Source organism: Copadichromis virginalis, linkage group LG10 (genome assembly GCF_057382275.1).
Source record: "Copadichromis virginalis isolate Kocher_CV1m ecotype Utaka linkage group LG10, C_Virginalis_male_GT1.1, whole genome shotgun sequence".
Lineage (NCBI taxonomy): Eukaryota > Metazoa > Chordata > Actinopteri > Cichliformes > Cichlidae > Copadichromis > Copadichromis virginalis.
The window spans coordinates 11,591,646-11,610,055 of NC_140627.1; the positions used below are offsets into that span (position 1 = coordinate 11,591,646).

An 18,410-nucleotide genomic window follows, 5' to 3' on the forward strand; every position below is an offset into this window, starting at 1 on the left:
TGTCTCATAAGGTGCTTCAAAGTTCTCCTCTTGGAACATTTTCATCCGATCTAGAAGCTCTTATGGGATGTTATTGGCCATGACAGCTGCTTCCCAGGCCAAATGAATTACAAGACAAAGCATCACTGTTAAACAGAAAAGTCTGCTTGACTTTTTTTTACCCGCCCCCAGATAAAAAGCATTCAGGCTAGTGCAAAAACACTTTACCAGAAAAGGCCACGGAGGCGGAGGACTAAATTACAGATTTACGCAAGAAAATAAATAGACGGGGATGAGCACGAAGAGGCGCATCTAGTTTAAGAGGAGAAAGATTTCATCAAGCCTCAGGGAGATGGGTTATGAAGGCTCCCTTCATGAATACAGAAGACATTTTGTCTCAATAACACAGCAGGATGAAAAGGAAATGAGAGGTCTCTCCCATTTGATTGGATTCAGACGTGAGGGTCGAGGACACCGAGGCGAGAAGTACTTTGAGAAACAAGAGGCGATGAGTTTTAAAGGCAGCGTCCTTCGTAGTGTGCAGCTGGCGTCACGTTTATGAATGGAAACTTTATCACACGTCCAAGTAAAATGCACAAGTTGAAGTGTGTCATTCAGTGTAATGGCTCCCTGCTCTCATGAAAACATAATGGTTTCAGCTCAGGAAGGTAATCTGAGCCAGAGGCCTGTTTTTTTTCTCGTGCACAGCATGCTGGTCACCAATAGAGGGCACTAAATGTCAGAATACAACTTCTTGTAATTAAGGTTACTTCTCATGGGGTAATCATGGTTCAGGGGTGGAAGTGTGCACCTGTCTACCTGCAGAGAGCGTCTGCTGTCAGATGGGTGCACAGTCAAAAAGTGTGTGGTACAGCCGTCACTCCCTTTCCTCTTCTGGCCCACAGCATCGTCTACATTTGGCACTATGCAGTTGGGATTTTGGAAAACTGGACAGGAGCAAAAAACTGCTCTCTGCAGTCTGTCTGAATGGAAATACCTCTGCATAAATTATTATAACTATAATTAAATAAAATTATACATTATTATTTCAGAATTTTCTGATTGTTTTCATGAGATGTCAGGAGACATCACATGATGCTCTACTGTTAAAATAGATTAATTTCTGATGTTCTGTTCAACAGATCTGTGGCGGCTAAATGCATAGTGAGGGTGTGCTGAGAACGCTAGACGCCCCAGTCTGCAAGATCTTCAACTCTTTCCCCTGGCAACTCTTTCCTTCAACGTCTCTTTGAAAAGCTGTCAAAGCAATTCAAAGGGACATTGAGTCTTAATGGACCACATTAAATTGCTTAATCTGCTGCACTGAGCTGCAGCCACAAGGTGGTTGGTGCCTGGTGTGGAAGTTGCTATGAGCCATTTGATCCTTACACAACTGTTGCAAGAGCATGGTCAACATAGCCGGCAATAAGTCAGAGTCGTTCTCGGTGGGTGTTGGACTTCACCAGGGACAGAATTACTAGGTGTAGCCAAGTAGTGGAAGGATTCCACTTGGGTGGTCTCAGAATCTAATCTCTGCCTTTTGCAGATGATGTTGTTCTGTTGGCTTTATCAGGTGGTGGCCTCCAACTCACGCTGGAGTGGTTCGCAGCCAAGTGTGAAGTGGTGGGAATGAAAATCAGCACCTGAAAATCTGAGGCAATGGTTCTCAGCCCACTCTGCGTCGGGACAAGTTTCCACCCCGAGTGGAGGAGCTTAAATATCTCGGGTCTTGTTCACAAGTGAGGTGAGCGGGAGATCGACAGATGGATTGGTGCTGCGGCTGCAGTGATGTAGACGCTGTACCGAGGGCAGACCCAAGCTACACTGGAAAGAGGTTATATATTTCGGCTGGCCTGGGAATGTCTTGGTATTCCTCTGGACAAGCTGGAGGTGTTGGCCAGGGAGAGGGAGGTCTTGGCTTCTTTGCTTAGGCTGCTGTCCCCATGACCCAACCCCAGATAAGCAGAGGAAAACGGATGGATGGATGGATGAATGGACTGAGTCTATGAAGTCAACGTAGAGTTTACTGAGGTCACAAATGTCGCAACCAGAAGAGTCGCCCCCTCCTGGCCATTTACAAAAAAGGCAGGTTTGAGGCAATTCAAAGCTAATGGCTTCATTTTTTAGACCAAGAAGTGGTCACCATCTTCGTATGCAGTCTAGATATAGCATGCACCGAATCAACAAATAAATATAATAAAAATAATTAGAATACATTATTCTTTACATGTGCATTCTTTAGGTTTAAAAATCTGTTATCAAATAATCCAAGTTCATTCAAGACCTTCAACACTTTTGAAGCCACTTAAAGTATCATTAAATATTAATGACTAAATGAGCATCAGTCAGCATTTAAAAACATATAGTATAGTTAGAGCAGTACACAGTGTGCACTGGGTGTTCTGTTTTAGGAGTGTATCACTAATCTAGATCTTTGTGGCGAGATTTGATCAGATTTGGTGGGCAATGGTCAAACAGGCCATAAACGCTAATCTGATTTCATTCGAATGCTGTTTCAAACCCTGATTGGGCCACTGAAGTAGCAGATATCGCCTTTGTCCAACTGAGCTTTGCCACCTTCCAAAGGAGCAGGAAGTACACAGATAAGAAGCATAAATAAGCTAAACTCTGGAACATAAGAGAAACTGTGAGTCATAGTAGGGAGATAAATAAGCAATAGGTTTTCAGAACCTTTTCGTGCAGTTCTCCGGCTGTTCCGGGGATTGTCACATGTTTGGCACAAGTCAACCAAAGTCCAGCAAAACTCTGAGGGTAATTAACCTAAAGCAAGATATCAAACTGTAAAACCTAGTCCAGATTTAACATAGAGAAAACAAATCAAAAGGAGACATTCGAACCCAGAGCTACGTATTTTCTTTTAAAATCTGACATATTCGTAAGAAAAACTGGCACAATTGAAAGAACATCAATAACCCCGATGGAGTCAATCATTTCTGAAGTGAGATCACTGTCCTCACCACACCAATCTCAGCTAAGATTCTGCATGTGACCTTGTACGTGAGATCATTTTATGCCCAGTAAACTGATGTCGCTATCTGCTTTAAATTGCACCTCAAATGATTATGACCAAAGTCGATTCAGAGGAACAAGAAACGACTTATCAATGTGGAAGATTAATGCTGTGCACATATTCTCCCTCTTAGAGACACTGGACTCTGCACTCAGGTGGAGCAATCTCTTGAATGTCTGAGATAAGATAGGCCAAGTGCATGAATAAAAGAGGCACAAAATGCCATTACTTAAAATAAAAGATGATTGATACACATTTGCTTTTACTTTTTTCAGGGAGTTTGCGCTGTTTTGCATAGTGGGAACATTAAAACAGTGGCTCCCGTGAAAGGAGGAGAAAAACAGCAGAGCACCAGCTGCTTTTCCTGCTGATCATCACTAGGCGTTAATATGGATCTGATTGGTAACCATAACAAGATTGTTTTCCCTTGTTAGATGTCATAAAAGGTATTAAGTCATTAATCAAGTAAAGATGGATGCAAAAATGCAGGGGACGTGAGTGTGACTTACAAGCCTGTCTTTGAAAAGATCCGGGACAGTGTGTAACTGAAGTAAAAACAGTGCTTTGCATTATTTAAACTCTGCATTTAGACCATATAGCGCAACATTTAACTGCTGAGGGAAAAGTATAAAAGGTCATTTTGACTTTCATTCAAGCATCACATTCGAGAAACGTTGTGACGAGGGCAACGAGACACTGGGAAAGCATTAGATATTGACAGTTAACCATGTCACACACGGCTCAAGCCTCTTAATTTCAGCAAATGTATTTTTTAGTTATTAATATTTTTGTATACATATATTTATCAAGATATAGACGTGTATGTCTGAGCTGAACGGATGAACAGCTTCTTTGTTTTTCAGAAAAACGTGGCATTTCAGGACAGCCACTACAAACAGAGGTTTCTTCCTGTTAAAAGGGAGTTTTTCCTTCCCGCTGTCGCCAAGTGCTTACTCACTGAGGATCGTCTGATTGTTGGGGTAAGATCCTTACTTTACAAATTAAAGTAATCCGAGGCACTGGTTTGGTGCTATATATATTTCATGAAAAAAGATTTCCCCTTTCGGCCTTGCAGCCGGTCTTTATCCTTTCAAGCTCAGGTCCTCCACCGGAGGCCTGGGAGCTTGAGGGCACTGCACTCTTCTGGGATCTGCTGAAGCCACTCGCCTAGCTCAGCAGATCCCAGGAACAACATCTGAGACGAATTAAAGTGAACCAAATTCAATTGTCTTTGTGCTGTTTTTACGTTGAATGCAGTACCACTTTTACACAATATCTCAACCTCATTCAGAGATGTGGTTGTACTGGCACGTGTTGAGCAGCTACTTTAAAGCATCGCTAAACACTGTGTTACTGTGTGCTACTTTTAGTATCAGTGCTTTGTGTCACATGTCGTGCTGTTTTTCTCCAATGCATCAAAGTGCCCTCTTCCAATCTTTAATGCACTGCTTAATCAGCCTTTTACTGTCCTGTTGTTCAGCCTGGCTCTGTTGCTACACTCCACAGTATTTTGATTCCTCTTGCTATTGCTTCATACTTCTCAGCTACATTACTGCTTATTCCACTAAGTGTGCTTAGGTGTGTGTGTTTGTATGCATGTATGAGAAAAACAGTAAATGTACATTGCACCCCATCCTATTATTGTTACTACTGCTATTGTTAAAACAATCCTTTAAGATAGAGGCTCACAAGAGCTGAGCTTTTTCAAACTCAGAGAAAGCCCAGTTCTCTGAGGGTTTCGTTTTTTATTTTATTTCGCAGGCCATTTGAGGCAGTGAATACATATTTTGTGCAGGGCGACAAAAGAGATGTGCTTGACACTGGCCCTACCCTCCGTGCCACTCAGTATGGAATCAGGATGTTGGACAGAGGGGCCGGGCGCTGGGCCTGTTAAATATTGACTGCGAGTATAATAATTAACTTTGCACCAACTCCTGATCTCATAAACTGGCCGCTCTGCTTCGTTGCCATTTCTCTGCTGTCACTGCTGACATTTACGTCTTAAAAAACCAAACCATGCACTGTCAGTATCCACGAAGGTGTGACTTCACCTGTGTCGGTCCCGTGTGCTGAGTTTCTACTCGTCTTGGCTGTAACCCGCTTTCTGCTGCTCCCAGCGCTGGCTCTGTGTGTCACGACACCCTGCTGCTCAAACCTTTGGCCTCCTCTGCGAAATCCACTGCGCCCCGTTGAGCGAGAAGGTGAGTATGACTTATTTTTTGTTTGTTTTTTCAGTCACAATAACAAAACAAAACCAAGCAATGACCAGGCAAGACCCAGCTTCATCCTTCCTACGTTTATACCTTCAGAACATAACTAAATGTAGTGTAAGCACTGGATCGTTGTTTGGATCAGTGATCAGAAGAGACACGTGCTGTTTTCAAATGAATGCTAATGTGTCTGCTTGAAAGCAATTTAGTGCAGTCTGATTGATTCGTTCAAAACAATTAAAACAAACCAAGTACAAGAACAGCAGCTGGTCTAAGTGTAACTGCTGGTCTTTGAATTGCTTTATTGTTCTGTTTTTCTTTTCTTTTCTTTTTTCTGTGCAGTTTTACTACAAGGCAAAGTCTACACAGACATAACCCTGCAAGCTGAACAAGGCAGGGTGAAAAAGAAACTTACTTTTACTTACGTTTACTACAAGACCTAAAACCAACTTGATTAAAGTCAAACTGGGTAATCTGACGTTTGAGATTTATCCTCATAATTACTTAGTAAGAACTTGATAGTTATTAGAAGACTCATTTAGGCGCAAGCAGGAAATGCTAGGATAGCAGGTACACAGGTCAGACACACCCTTTTACTCACACATTGAAAGCCCTCATGTTGACAGCTGCCATAAAATCTGTGTTATCTCTACAGGCCTTGGCCCTTTGGACATGCTGTTGGAGCAGCGTGAGCAATGATGCCGTTTACTTCAGGTTATAAAAACTGGGAGGAGGAAATTGCCAGGTCAAAGTCACTTGCAAGAGGAGACTCCTCTCTTACTAAAGCAGCTGCCTCCGAGTCCAAATGCTGAGTCCACCTCTGGGCTCTCTTTTGGTGCTTCTCTCCTCTTCAATAAACTGGACCCTGATCCAAAGACAGGTTTGTTCATCAGCCTCGTGCTGTTTATCATCGGCGACGAGCCTTCTGGTGCTTGCTGGATGTAACAGCAACTCCATGTGGAAGCTGTGTCAGTTCCAGTGGAGGTGCTGTTACTTGCAGAGATCTACCAAAGACGACAAGAAGCCAGCACGCAATTGCTTTTATTTTCCATTCTGCTTTTTTTGTGAGTGTGGGTTACTGCATCTTTGAAAGATCGATATGTAGCTAAAGAGAGATGGGGCACAAGGTGATGACCTATGAATTGACAGCCAGTGATTTCCAGCCTCTGCCTGTCAGTTCTGTAGGCCACTGCCACGTTCGTCCTGCTGAGCGTGTACAGGTACACAACGGTTTTATCTCCCACGTGCCTTCACTAATAAATAAACTGTGACTTTTTTGTGATTTTTTTTTTTTTTTTTAAGATGGCATTGCTGAAGAAAAGCATATACGGTGAATAAAGCCTTATTGTGTTGCTCAGCGAGTCTCTCATTTTGCACTGATGGTCTATTCAAATAACCACCTGTAACCTCAAACAGTGAAATTGTAAATGACGAGCTCACCCTGAAAGTGCGCCAGCATATTGCACGAATATATTTATGATCTACTTATCATTACAGGACAATGATACTAACTGCAAAGAGGAAGTAAGCTCAGTGCAAAAGTGCTGATGTGACACTGGACCAGTGCAGAACCTGATGTGTCTGCATGCCTGTAAATTAAACTGGCAACAAGTAGTGCAGATAAATTTAACCCTACTAAAAAACCTGTCATAAATCAGTGATTTCCATATTGGAAATTATATAATGAATGTCTTCATAATATATAATGTGGCAGGGAGCTATATAATGTCCTCTTAATTAAAATACAACCTCCAGGCAAATGCATTATTATAACAATCATCCTTAAACAAAGGATGTTCACTTTTTGAATGCACCGTTTTAAATATGTTGCATGTTTGTGGAACTCTTAAATGTTGTATTGGATATTTTTAATAAATAAAACACAATGAATTCTTATCAGAGAGTTTGTGTGTTCATGACATTCAGCCATCTTCGACTGCTCCTCATAATACAGTGTGAGGCAGTGCAGGAGGAGTCTTGTTTGACTTTAACTGAGGTAAAAAGGTAAGCTACCATCAGCTCTGCCTGTTTTTATCAGGGGGTTATGATGCAGTGATGATCAGAGAAATTCCTGCTTAAAAGAAATGTTGTTGTCCCTGTGCTGCACAGTGTTGCACAGATAAGACAGATGTGGGAAGATTAATGATCTTTATTGCCGTTATGCAAGCATATTGCCAGCAAATTACAGTTATACTAACCTCACATGGTGCCTAACACTTCAGCAAGAGATAAATACTGACACGTATAAATTCCAACAAGCATATATTATAGTTTTTTCTTTTTAAATACTTCACTTACATCAATAAAATGAAAATGGCTACATCTGCAGTAGTAGAGTATTGGACTAACTGTGCAAAATGAATATATATATTTAAAATATATGGAAGTATTTAAACTTGTACTCCAGAAAATAAACTTCAGTGCACCCGTTTGTTTCTGTTGATAGTTGAACTGATATGTGCAGCAAGAAACTAACAGTGACATGAGCTGGAGTGCCTACTACCACAGTGTTGCAGACTATCCTGACAATCATGCACTCCCCAACAGAGCCATCCCCCAGCAGCAGGGCGCAAAAAGAAATCGACTCACGACCTACAAACTCTCCAGATTCTGAGCGAGCTTTTGTGAGACCTGCTGGAACTAGCTCAGTCCACACAGTCCCCACCCCACAACATAAGGATCCAAAGGGTCTGTGCCAAGCACCACAGCAAGGTGTGGGGGTCTTTACAATATTAGAGTCTGAATGTGGTGGTTGATCAGTGAACTCCTGCTCTTTTGGGGTGGCTTATATGAGGGGGGAATTGTGACACAGGCTAAAATGAATCCAGTGTGAATTTCGTGCTGTAAACTTCTGTATTACTCTCTGTTGTAGTAAAATACCTCTATATTAGTCTTTGGGAAGTCACAGCACAACGAGCCACTTTACAACATCCGCCATTTTGACTTAAGGAATGAAGCAAGCAGCGCACGTAATTTCCAATATTTTCTGACAGCAGTCACACTGAGCCAACACAATATGCTATCTCTTAAACATATGTGTAAGATTTTATTGTGGATAACGTCCAGCTATCCTTCCTGACATCAAACCAACGTTGGCGCGATTTTATTTATTTATTATTTCAACAATGTAAGTTTCCCTGTGGCAGATCAGACACATGCATGTACTGTCTTTATAGAACAAAAATAGGAACCTAGGTTTGCTGTATATTTTTATATTTATTATTGCGTTTTTCTTCTTTTAAAAACACAGCTTCGTAGATACTGACAGTGCAACAACGTAAATAATTAATTTAGTCTTTCAGTGTTCTCAGATGACTTGCTCACTGGTGCCCTCTGCTGTGCCTCTGACTGAATTGCTCTCTATTGCAGTTTTAAAAGGGAACTTTAATTTATTACTCAAATTACCAACTGATGAGTTAAATACAATAAAAGTAAAGTAAAAAAAAAACAGAATACACTAAAAAGAAAATCACGAATGTTGAAAAAAAAACCTTTGATAGCGGAAGTGGAGATCAGTGAGTGTGTTACTTTTAAATTAGACACCAAAAAAAACCAATTTAACTGACCGACAAGGCGTTTATATAGCAGTTAGTCAGCATAAATTGACATGATAGATACTGATAATAATTATGTGTGAACACGTATGTTTTATTTTCAGGGGGAAGAAAAAGTAAAGCTAAAAGAGGATGTCCCGTAAAGCGGAAGTCGAGCACTTCCCGTAGACGAGAGAACGCGCCAATACGATTTTCCGGTTTGCGGGAAGAGGGGCAGCAGCATGGCATCCGAAAGCAGCATGGCTAACGTTAACGGTCGGGAGAGCACGTCCCTGAACGGGGAGCCGGTCGTTAAGCGACCGCGGGAGGGTGTCCCGCAGGAGCACCCACTCAGGACTCCGAAGGAGCCGCAGAACAAAGTGACCGTCGTGCTCGGAGCGCAGTGGGGAGACGAAGGAAAAGGCAAAGTAGTGGACTTACTCGCCATGGATGCGGATATTGTGTGCAGGTGCCAGGTACCAAGCTACGCTGTCGATCTTTTGTCACCTTTTACCCTTAAACACACCACTTCTTACACTTTTCTTGGGCTTGTTCTGAATATAACGCGGGGCTATGGAGAGCCTCGTCACCGTTTAGCTGCAGTTAAATATTCATGACCGACGTCAACAACCTTGGCTGACCTCCCCGGATGTAGAGCTGCTGTGGCGCTAACGAGCACTACTACCTAAGTACTGTCGTTTGTAATCTAATGTGGTGCTTCGAAATCCATACAGTTTTACAGAGTTAGACAAATGACCGTGAACATGACATTATATAATGGAATGACGCACCTACGAATAAAAGTGCTATTGTTTACTTTGTTAAAGCCACACAGCGCCTACAGGAACAGGAGCTTTTAACCCTTTGTTCACACTGAACATGTTTTACCACAACACAACATTGTATCGGTCTTATGCTGTGAGCAGGTTATGGATGTTATGTTGTGTTCACAGGGAGGAAACAATGCAGGTCACACCGTGGTTGTGGATTCTGTGGAGTACGACTTCCATCTGCTGCCCAGTGGGGTGCTCAACAAGAAGGCCATCTCATTCATTGGTAAGGGCGAGCCTTGAGTTTTGAAAGTCTCGCTGATGGTGAAGCGTGATGAAGATGCTATAACGCATTAATAATCACCTTTATCAGCGTGAACGTCATACGCAGACAGGCAGACAGTCTTATCAGTCCGTCTGTTTCACGCTGTTAAGGACATTACCCAGATCCTGTGTTATTAAGGCTCGTCTAGATAATAAAAAGACCTCCTAGTCAGTGCAGTTTTACAGCCACAGGAATTAAACCATGTACAGTGTGCTGTTGTGCTTCATTCCTCATCTCTTTATTGTATGTTTTGTTTGGATGTCATGCTTTTAATAGCTTTTGTTTCCAGTAGGCTTACTGTAAAAACAGGAAACTGGGAGAGGGGTGCACTGAGATGTCATCCAAACAAAAGCTGAGGGAAAACATGAGCAGTTTGTTTCCCACACTGGAACACTTGATGCTAAAGTGTATAAGATGAGTTATACGAGGCTTGTTAAAAGTTCAGTTTCACCTTACAGGTAACGGAGTGGTGATACACCTGCCGGGACTGTTTGAGGAGGCCGAAAAGAATCTGCGTAAAGGCAAAGGTACAGTGTCACAGCATAAAGGATCATTTCAGGGTAGATTTACCCCCCCCCCCCCCCCCCCCCCCCAAAAAAAAAAAAAGATATTTGTATTATTAAAACAAAACTGGGACGTATTGTAAAATGGCATTATATAATATTTAAAAAATAAATAAATAAGAGTGAGACGAACCCTTATATATCTTTGTTTTTGGATTTATTTTGGATTTGAAACGGTGAGATGGTGTTGTGTAATATTAAAAACAACATTGTACTAATTAACTTGCTTATTTCACAACCAGCTATGTTAATTAGTAACATTTCTGGCTATAAAAACTGCTTCCCAGAGTGATTTTTTTATTTTTTTGTAACATTTGCCAGTTTTCAAAATTGCAGATACACAAGGAATGCCATCATTTGATAATAAGCTGATATCTGTGATGGTATGAGTATCTCTCCCTATTTAATGCTGAATAAGATCAGCATTAAATGAGATTTCTCAGGAAAGGCCTTGGATGTTGAAGCAAGATGCTGCAAAAGCACATGCTGCATGTATTCCAGCAGCATGGCTTTCGTAGCAAGAGGCTGGGAGATAAAACTGGCCTTCCTAACAGATCTGAAAACATTTAGAGCTTATTGAAATTAGGAGGCTCCAAACTGGCTGACAGCGTTTCAGAAATAGTGCAGTGAACATGTGTGTTGAATGTCTTCTGACTGTATTGAAAGAGTGTTTGCACCACAACTATAAAACAAGAGTAAAACAGTTTCTCGACTAACTCCAGCTCCAGCAAATAGTCTTTTCCTTTGCATCTCTATGATGATTAAACTGGATAAAACTGAACAATGTTTGGAACTGTAAATCTGTCATGACAGTCACAAATTTGGGTTTGTGTGCTATTACGATAAATACTCAGGTGTTCAAAAGGCTCAAGGAATGTGTGAAATCCTTCAAAACAGTTTGTCACACCAGACTGAGTCATTTTCACCCTTTCTTAATATTTGGAAATGCTCTAAGGCAAATGAGGAAGAACGGCTGTCCAAAATCCGGTCAAATTGTAAACAAGCATTGTTTCATTATATAAATCATCAGATATTTATTTTACAGGGACTGCAGTCTGCCCACTGCAGAGGAAGGGGAGAAGAGGTGTGCTGCAATATGAAGATGCATAAAAGTGCAGCAACATATATGCCAGTTCTTCTTTAGTTACACTGCAAGGAAGAACAAAAGAAATAAATAAAAAAAAGAAAGAAAGAAATAGTGCAGTGGGTGTCCTCAGTTCACCAATACCCCTTTTCCACTAGTACCTTCTCAGCTCGACTCATTTTCCATTACAATTGAGTACCACTTAATGTGCGGGGAGTCGTTATAGCAACGTAACCGAGAGTCTCGTGATGTCATTTATATGTGACACGAATGCCACAACAAAGGAGCACGTGGAGGCGATGGAATACCTGCTGCTCAGTCTGTGGTTTTTTTGTCACGCTCTGTGATCAGTGTTCTTCTGTGTAACCATTTCACTTGTTGTCAGGTTTCAAAAATGACAGTTTTGATTTTCATTAAGGAGACACTCTCATGACTCTGATGCCACTTACTAGCCAGTTGGTGGCGTGCAGCCTGATGTCACAATTTCGGATTGTCTCAGATTGCTTGGAAACTCCGGCCAAGCAGGTACTAAAAAAGTACCTGGCACCTAATGGAAAACCCTGAAAACAGATCGGACCCGAGTAGGTTCGAGTGGAAAAGGCCTATAAAGTTTACTGAGTGTTAAACGAAGATGTGAGACAGTAAAGTGGTAACCATGCTCTTGTCTCGCCTCTCACTCTCAACATTTAACATCTCACTAGTTCAGTGGTTTTATGCTTTTCATGAAGCAAATGTTTATTAGTCTGTGTGTGTGTGTGTGCGCACGCATCAATAATAATGCAGAAGAAGAGAAAAAAGATGCTTCCTGCAGTAAAAACATTGCACCACGTGAATCGTTGTTTCCTGTGCAGGATTACAAGGATGGGAGGAAAGATTAAAGATTTCAGATCGCGCCCACATCGGTGAGTAAGAGTTTCTCCTCAAAGTTTTGAGTAACACACGTGTTCTTATTGACAGTCCCGTTTGTCCTCCTGTAGTGTTCAACTTCCATCAAGCTGTTGATGGAATCCAGGAGCAGCAGAGGCAGCAGCAAGAAGGGAAAAAGTAAATCAAATATTTTATGACTGTTAATAATAGCATGCAGTATAACAGCATTAAAGACTGGGGATGACTTTGTGTTTAGTGTGCACTTCCTAATAGACTTTGTTGTGTTTATTCGTGCTCCAGTTTAGGGACCACTAAGAAGGGCATCGGTCCTGCCTACTCCTCGAAAGCTGCCCGGAACGGTCTGCGAGTCTGTGACCTCGTCTCAGATTTCAAAGTTTTTGAGGAGAAGTAAGCGCTTTGTTTTTTCTCTACCTCATGTTGCACAGTCTTATCACCTCACCATAACGTGATAATGTGGCCGCCGACAGGAACGCTGTTTAAGTGATTTTGAATCATAGATTGGTCAGATGGCAAGTTTAGGCATACATTTTAAGGATTTTAAAAAAATGGAACATCTCACAGACAAAACATGAGGTGTTATAACACATTAGTCCAGTTATTGTCAGTTTATGCAATCTCCTACCAGCAGGTGGCAGCACCCATCTATGGAAAACAGCTGAAAAAGCTTTTATGGAAACCTTATGTAACGTAGTCGTTCTCTCCTGTGTGTCAGGTTAAAACTCTAATCAGTGGAAGCACAGCTGCATAAAGACAGGCTCCACATAAACATGCATTAACGTGTCTAACTAATAATCTGTCCTGCTCGTCATGGTTTGCAGGTTTCGCATGCTGGCGGAACATTTTCGCACCATGTACCCAAACCTTAATGTCGACATCGACAGCGAACTGCAACAGTTGAAGGTGAGATCTGCTTATCACATAGAGGTATTTCATGGTATTATATGGCTCAGGTGTTGGTGTTGGGCCTACATCACAAGAGGAAAAATCACAGGTGTAAAGGTTAATGATGGCTGAATTTCATTTAGCTGCCTGTGTTACTGGGAGTTCTTATATTCATTGTATTCATAGCAGGAAAAACACAGGTGATGTTAACAGGGGTAAGGCTAAGATAGTGGACCTATACCTGTAGTCTGACTATCTTAGCATGTACCGTGCCTGAGTCCCGTCCAGTTTGTTTGATTAGTGTGATAGCTGCATAACATCTTTGTGCATGGCTGTGAGCAGAGTAGCCCCACTCCTCTGCTGTTTAAACCTTTTGTTGTGAGGGTCAACTTATTCAAAGAAAATCAGCTTACAGAGACCGTCTGACCCGACCTCTGTAAACTTTCATCTATCCACAGTTCAGTTTTTTGTTGTCATGCTGTGGCCAGTTTCGATCAGGGAGGGGATGTCAGGGTTTCAGCCATGTTTGCTGGACTTTCATGTATCTGAGAAAAATGATTTCTAATGACAGCACTATAAACGGATTATTTACTTAGTAGTATAGGTAAGTCTTATAGATTTTCATCAAGTGATATTTTTGTGTGTGTTCTCAGGAATACACAGAGAGACTGCGTCCTCTGGTAACTGACGGGGTGTACTTCATGCACAGAGCTCTTACTGGACCCAGTAAGAAAATCCTGGTGGAGGGAGCCAACGCTGCTCTCCTGGATATTGACTTTGGTGAGCATCTACAGGTTTTTAAATATTTGAGTTGAGATGATGGACGTGTTGTGTTTTGTTTGTTTTGTTACTTCCTCACATTAACAGGTGTTTTTCTGTTCAGGCACGTATCCTTTCGTGACATCTTCTAACTGCACCGTTGGAGGCGTATGCACTGGACTCGGGGTGCCTCCGTCCTATGTTGGCCGAGTGTACGGCGTTGTCAAAGCTTACACCACCCGTGTGGGTGTTGGTGCGTTTCCAACAGAACAGGATAACGTGAGTAAAAAGACACAAATTGTTTTTTTTGTGCTTTAAAAAAAATCCTAGTTACTTCCTGCAGTTTCTACTGTGTGTCCAATATGGACTGTAACATCATCAGTTGCTCAGCCTCTGTGGTCAGCTGCCAACCTGATGTTACAGACGCATGATTGTGGCCAAACTTACGTCAATTCAGATCCCCCAGATTACAGCAAATCCCCGGTACTGTAGAGAGCATGACAGTGGAGTGTGCATGCAGGTGTTACTAGAGATGAATATATGTTTATCTGACTTTCTGTACAAAGTAAAGTTATTAGAGCAAGCAGTATTGGTGTGATTGCCTCTTGAAATCAAGGAATATGCTTCCCATTTATTTATTGTTTTTTTCCCCTCTTTAAACTGACTTTGTGTGTCTCTTTCTTGCTCCGCAGGAGACCGGGAATCTGTTACAGAGTAGAGGCAGAGAGTTCGGTGTGACCACGGGCAGAAGGCGGCGTTGTGGTTGGCTGGACCTGATTTTGGTCAGATATGCCCACATGGTCAATGGCTTCTCTGCGTAAGGAACATTCAAACGATTTCAGAATATTTCCCTCGCTGGCTGATGTAATTACTGGCATCGTTGCTATGTTTAGAAGCAAGTTTCACCATGTGCTCTTTGTGTTGTGATCAAAGCTGAACACAAATTCTTTCTGCAGAATTGCTCTGACGAAGCTGGACATTTTGGACACGCTGCCTGAGATTAAAGTGGCCGTGGCATATAAGGTTAATGGACAACCTCTGCCAAGTTTTCCAGGTAGGATGTTCCCAGGTTTTCTAGATCTGTAGAAAAATGGTATAAATGCAACGGTTCGAAAGAACAGTTTGAGCCCAGTTTAGAGCTTAAAGTCAGGATTTAGTGTTTCTGTGACTCAGTAACTTCTGAAACAAGTGTCACAACAATGTGAAAAGATGTGAGGATGTACACATTCTTCAGAATAGTGCTATCCTTATACATTTGAGTCTAACAGTTGATCGCGTGACATTTTGAAGTCTTTGATTGTTTATGGCTGGTCAGTTATCCAGACCCCTCCACCCAGACAATCACAAACACAACTGTGCTCCATAAAAGGAAGTTGAGATTGATTCCTGACTTCACACAGGATTTGAACAATGCTCTCTGAGGTGGCTGCTCTCTGCTTACATCCATCGTGCCTGTATCTCACATCTCGCTTGTTATTCACCTGATCTGCTGCTGTGGCCCTTAGCAGGCTACATTTGCACATTTCCTACTCAGACCACTTAAACAACAATATGCTGAAAAGTTATTATAGATTTTTCTTTTCTTCTTCTTTTTGTTAGAGATGCCTAGAAACATGTTGCCTACTCCAGCTTTATTGACAGAAATATAATTACTGAAAAGAATCTGGTTTCATGTGAATGGGGGGGGGGTGTCTTTATTTCACATGGGTCAGCTTTTTTTTTTTCCCAGCAGGAAGTGCAACATCCTGAGTTTGTCAAAATCTGTTCAGACGCAGCTTTATCGTCTTCATCTCTCTGTTTGTACTGCCAAATAGAAGAAGTTGAATCATGAAGTTAATGAATCAGAAGGGTCTCCTCTGTTTAAAATGGCACCAGAGCTGCACAAAAACAGCACGTTATCATTTCTTTTTGCTCAGTGGGTTTTTGTGGGCCGGTGCGCTGGATTTCCCAGGACCGATTTTTCTCTGAACGATGCTTCTTTTGCAGCAAACATGGACGTTTTGACACAAGTGAAAGTGGAATACGAAACGTTGCCCGGCTGGTGCTGCAGCACGGAGACGGCTCGGAGTTTCGAGGAGCTTCCGGTGCAGGCTCAAAATTATATTCGGTTCATCGAGGACTTCCTGCAAGTGCCAGGTTTGTAAAGAGATACTTTAGTTTAATGGGGATGGAAACTGCAGCCAACGTCTTTGTTCGCTTTGCCAAAACCTGCCAATCGAATTTTGGTCCCTGCGTCTTCTCATTTCAGTGAAGTGGGTCGGAGTCGGCAAGTCCAGGGAGAGCATCATCAAACTGTTTTGATCTCTCCGTCTTCTGCTTCCCCCGCCTCCCCCCTGCAGTCCTCGACACCAGCTCAGATGATACCTTGAGGTTTTCATAGGTTTACCAGAAGAGTTTAAAATGCACACTCTACCCGGTAGGAATACTTTACCAGCAAAGGTACCTGTGAAGCCTTTCAGTTGCTGCTTGTCCAACACATCCACGGTAATTCTTCAGATATAATTTATGCATTCCACCGATTCTACGTATTAATGAGGGTCTTGATTTTTAAAAAGCTTGTACAAAAAAGTCAATTATTCTTGAAGCCATTCCTCAGTATATTTTTAACATTGGAGGCTAATTTAGCTCATTTGACATCTGTTCACCATGCAGTTATTTTTTTACCTGTAGAGCCACTGATGAACAGGTGTGGAAGCCGTTTGTATTTAAAAGGTTATTTTCCGACTTTGTTATTAGAGGGTGAGCCATGTTGTGGTTGTGAACTTTTCTATTGAGCAATTTTAGATCACTTTACAAGACCAGACATGAATCAATCTCATAAAGTTTGTAACATGCGCTCTATGGGGATTGTTGGAATGGACGTATTGCTTTGAAACAATTGTTAATAAAAGAAAAAAAAAGCATAAATTGACACTAAGCAACTTTAGTTGAAGACATTTTCACATCCACACACAGATTTGCTACGTTAGTTGATCATTTTATGTATTTGGTCCATCTTGTATGATGCTTACTCAACTTGCTATTAAATAAAAGTCAACAAAAGGAAACCCTGATATTTAGAGAGTCTTCTTCTTTCCTAATGCAGTGAATTGTTTTCTGGAAGCATGTTTTATTCCAAAAAACCTGCTCTGGACAGATCTCAGTATTCCTGATGGTTTTAGCAGACTGAGAGACGAAAGGAGGCTCAGTCTATCAGCAGCTTCATGCATTTTTCAATCCGCTGTCACCCTGAAATATTTTTTCTCTCAATCTTTCTTGGTTTGCACCCTCTTTAAGTTGACTTCCTCTAGACTTTAAAAGCTTTTCAGAACGTGGAGGTATTAGATTAGAGTGTAAAGTGGATTCTTTTGCCAATCGATAAGAGGTGTAACTGTACTGGGGCTTCCCAGATATTCAGACTTTCTAATGGGTTAAAGGCCCTGAACAGGCACACAGGTGTTCTCTGCTGCTCATTGGACATCTCAGGATGATGATGGGGTGTTTGTTGGTGGGAAATTAAATGATTAAAGTGTGTAAACTTAATATCTTGTATCAAAACTAGTAAGACGGATGGGGAGATGCAACAACCCACAATTGATTTTGCCATTAAGAGCAGCTTAACTTTAAATACTGAATCACCAGGTTTCTGATGTTTGTGTTTATTTATTTTTTTCAAGTCTTGTTGTTGTTGTAACTTTAAACTTTACAATTACAAAATATTTCCTTTTTTGGTTGGGTTTACTGCTGAACCATCGGGCCGTGCCCCGCCCAACCCTAAAGGTGCCTCCACATAATAAGTGAAATTTCTTGTTGAAAACACTGGACATTGAAGGCTCTGGTTGCCTACATAATCCTCTAACCAATGAACTACCAGGTCATATGTCAGTGGGATTCTGTTCTCTCATTGGTCGTCATTTCAGTGACGACCAACAGTAATCTCAACTATTTTTTTGTTTTCTTTTTAAATAGCTAAATGTCATTTCCTTTCTATGGCCTCTGATCACCATGGCACTGTGGATCGCTACCAGTGTGGATGCAGCTATAAGAGAAACCCACCATATAATGTTACCTACCAGTCCAGTGCCAGGGTGTGGTGTTAGACTCAGTCTGCATGTCAGCTGCATTGCATAGCATTGCCTATATCTCCATATGGCACCACAAAATTATCTGGTTCAAAGTTGGACACACTGGTCACACTGTGGTCCATGCCTTTGGGAGGGGCAAAAATAAATTCACCAAATCACCCCAAATTTTTCCTACCGAACACCACAAAATAGTTTTGAATTCAGTGTAGTCTTGTGCTCTTATTGGCTCAACAATTTAATTATAAATTTATGCAGTTAATTATGAATTTGTTGGAGTGATTGTTTCAGATTTCACTGCTTTGTTTTCTATTATACTTAAACC

The 18,410-nt window shown here is 41.5% G+C and overlaps 1 protein-coding gene across 1 annotated transcript; it reads left to right on the top strand.

The window, feature by feature from the left end:
• The first annotated feature begins 8,811 nt into the window (after positions 1 to 8,811).
• On the top strand, positions 8,812 to 17,077 carry adssl (adenylosuccinate synthase, like). The gene is made up of 13 exons (XM_085469803.1): positions 8,812 to 9,229; positions 9,707 to 9,809; positions 10,307 to 10,375; positions 12,347 to 12,397; positions 12,473 to 12,539; positions 12,663 to 12,770; positions 13,202 to 13,283; positions 13,919 to 14,045; positions 14,149 to 14,303; positions 14,717 to 14,841; positions 14,981 to 15,078; positions 16,011 to 16,160; positions 16,273 to 17,077. The coding sequence occupies exons 1-13, from the start codon at positions 8,996 to 8,998 to the stop codon at positions 16,323 to 16,325; spliced, it is 1,422 nt and encodes a 473-aa protein (XP_085325929.1). The 5' UTR covers positions 8,812 to 8,995; the 3' UTR covers positions 16,326 to 17,077.
• The last annotated feature ends 1,333 nt before the right edge of the window (positions 17,078 to 18,410 follow it).

What these genes read in the sequence shown, in the direction of transcription:
- adssl (XM_085469803.1), top strand. Translation starts at nt 8,996, where the DNA reads ATGGCATCCGAAAGCAGCATGGCTAACGTTAACGGTCGGGAGAGCACG. An exon ending in GAAGGCCATCTCATTCATTG is followed by an intron (nt 9,810 to 10,306) that starts GTAAGGGCGAGC and finishes TTCACCTTACAG; the next exon opens with GTAACGGAGTGGTGATACAC. An exon ending in GAATCTGCGTAAAGGCAAAG is followed by an intron (nt 10,376 to 12,346) that starts GTACAGTGTCAC and finishes TTTCCTGTGCAG; the next exon opens with GATTACAAGGATGGGAGGAA.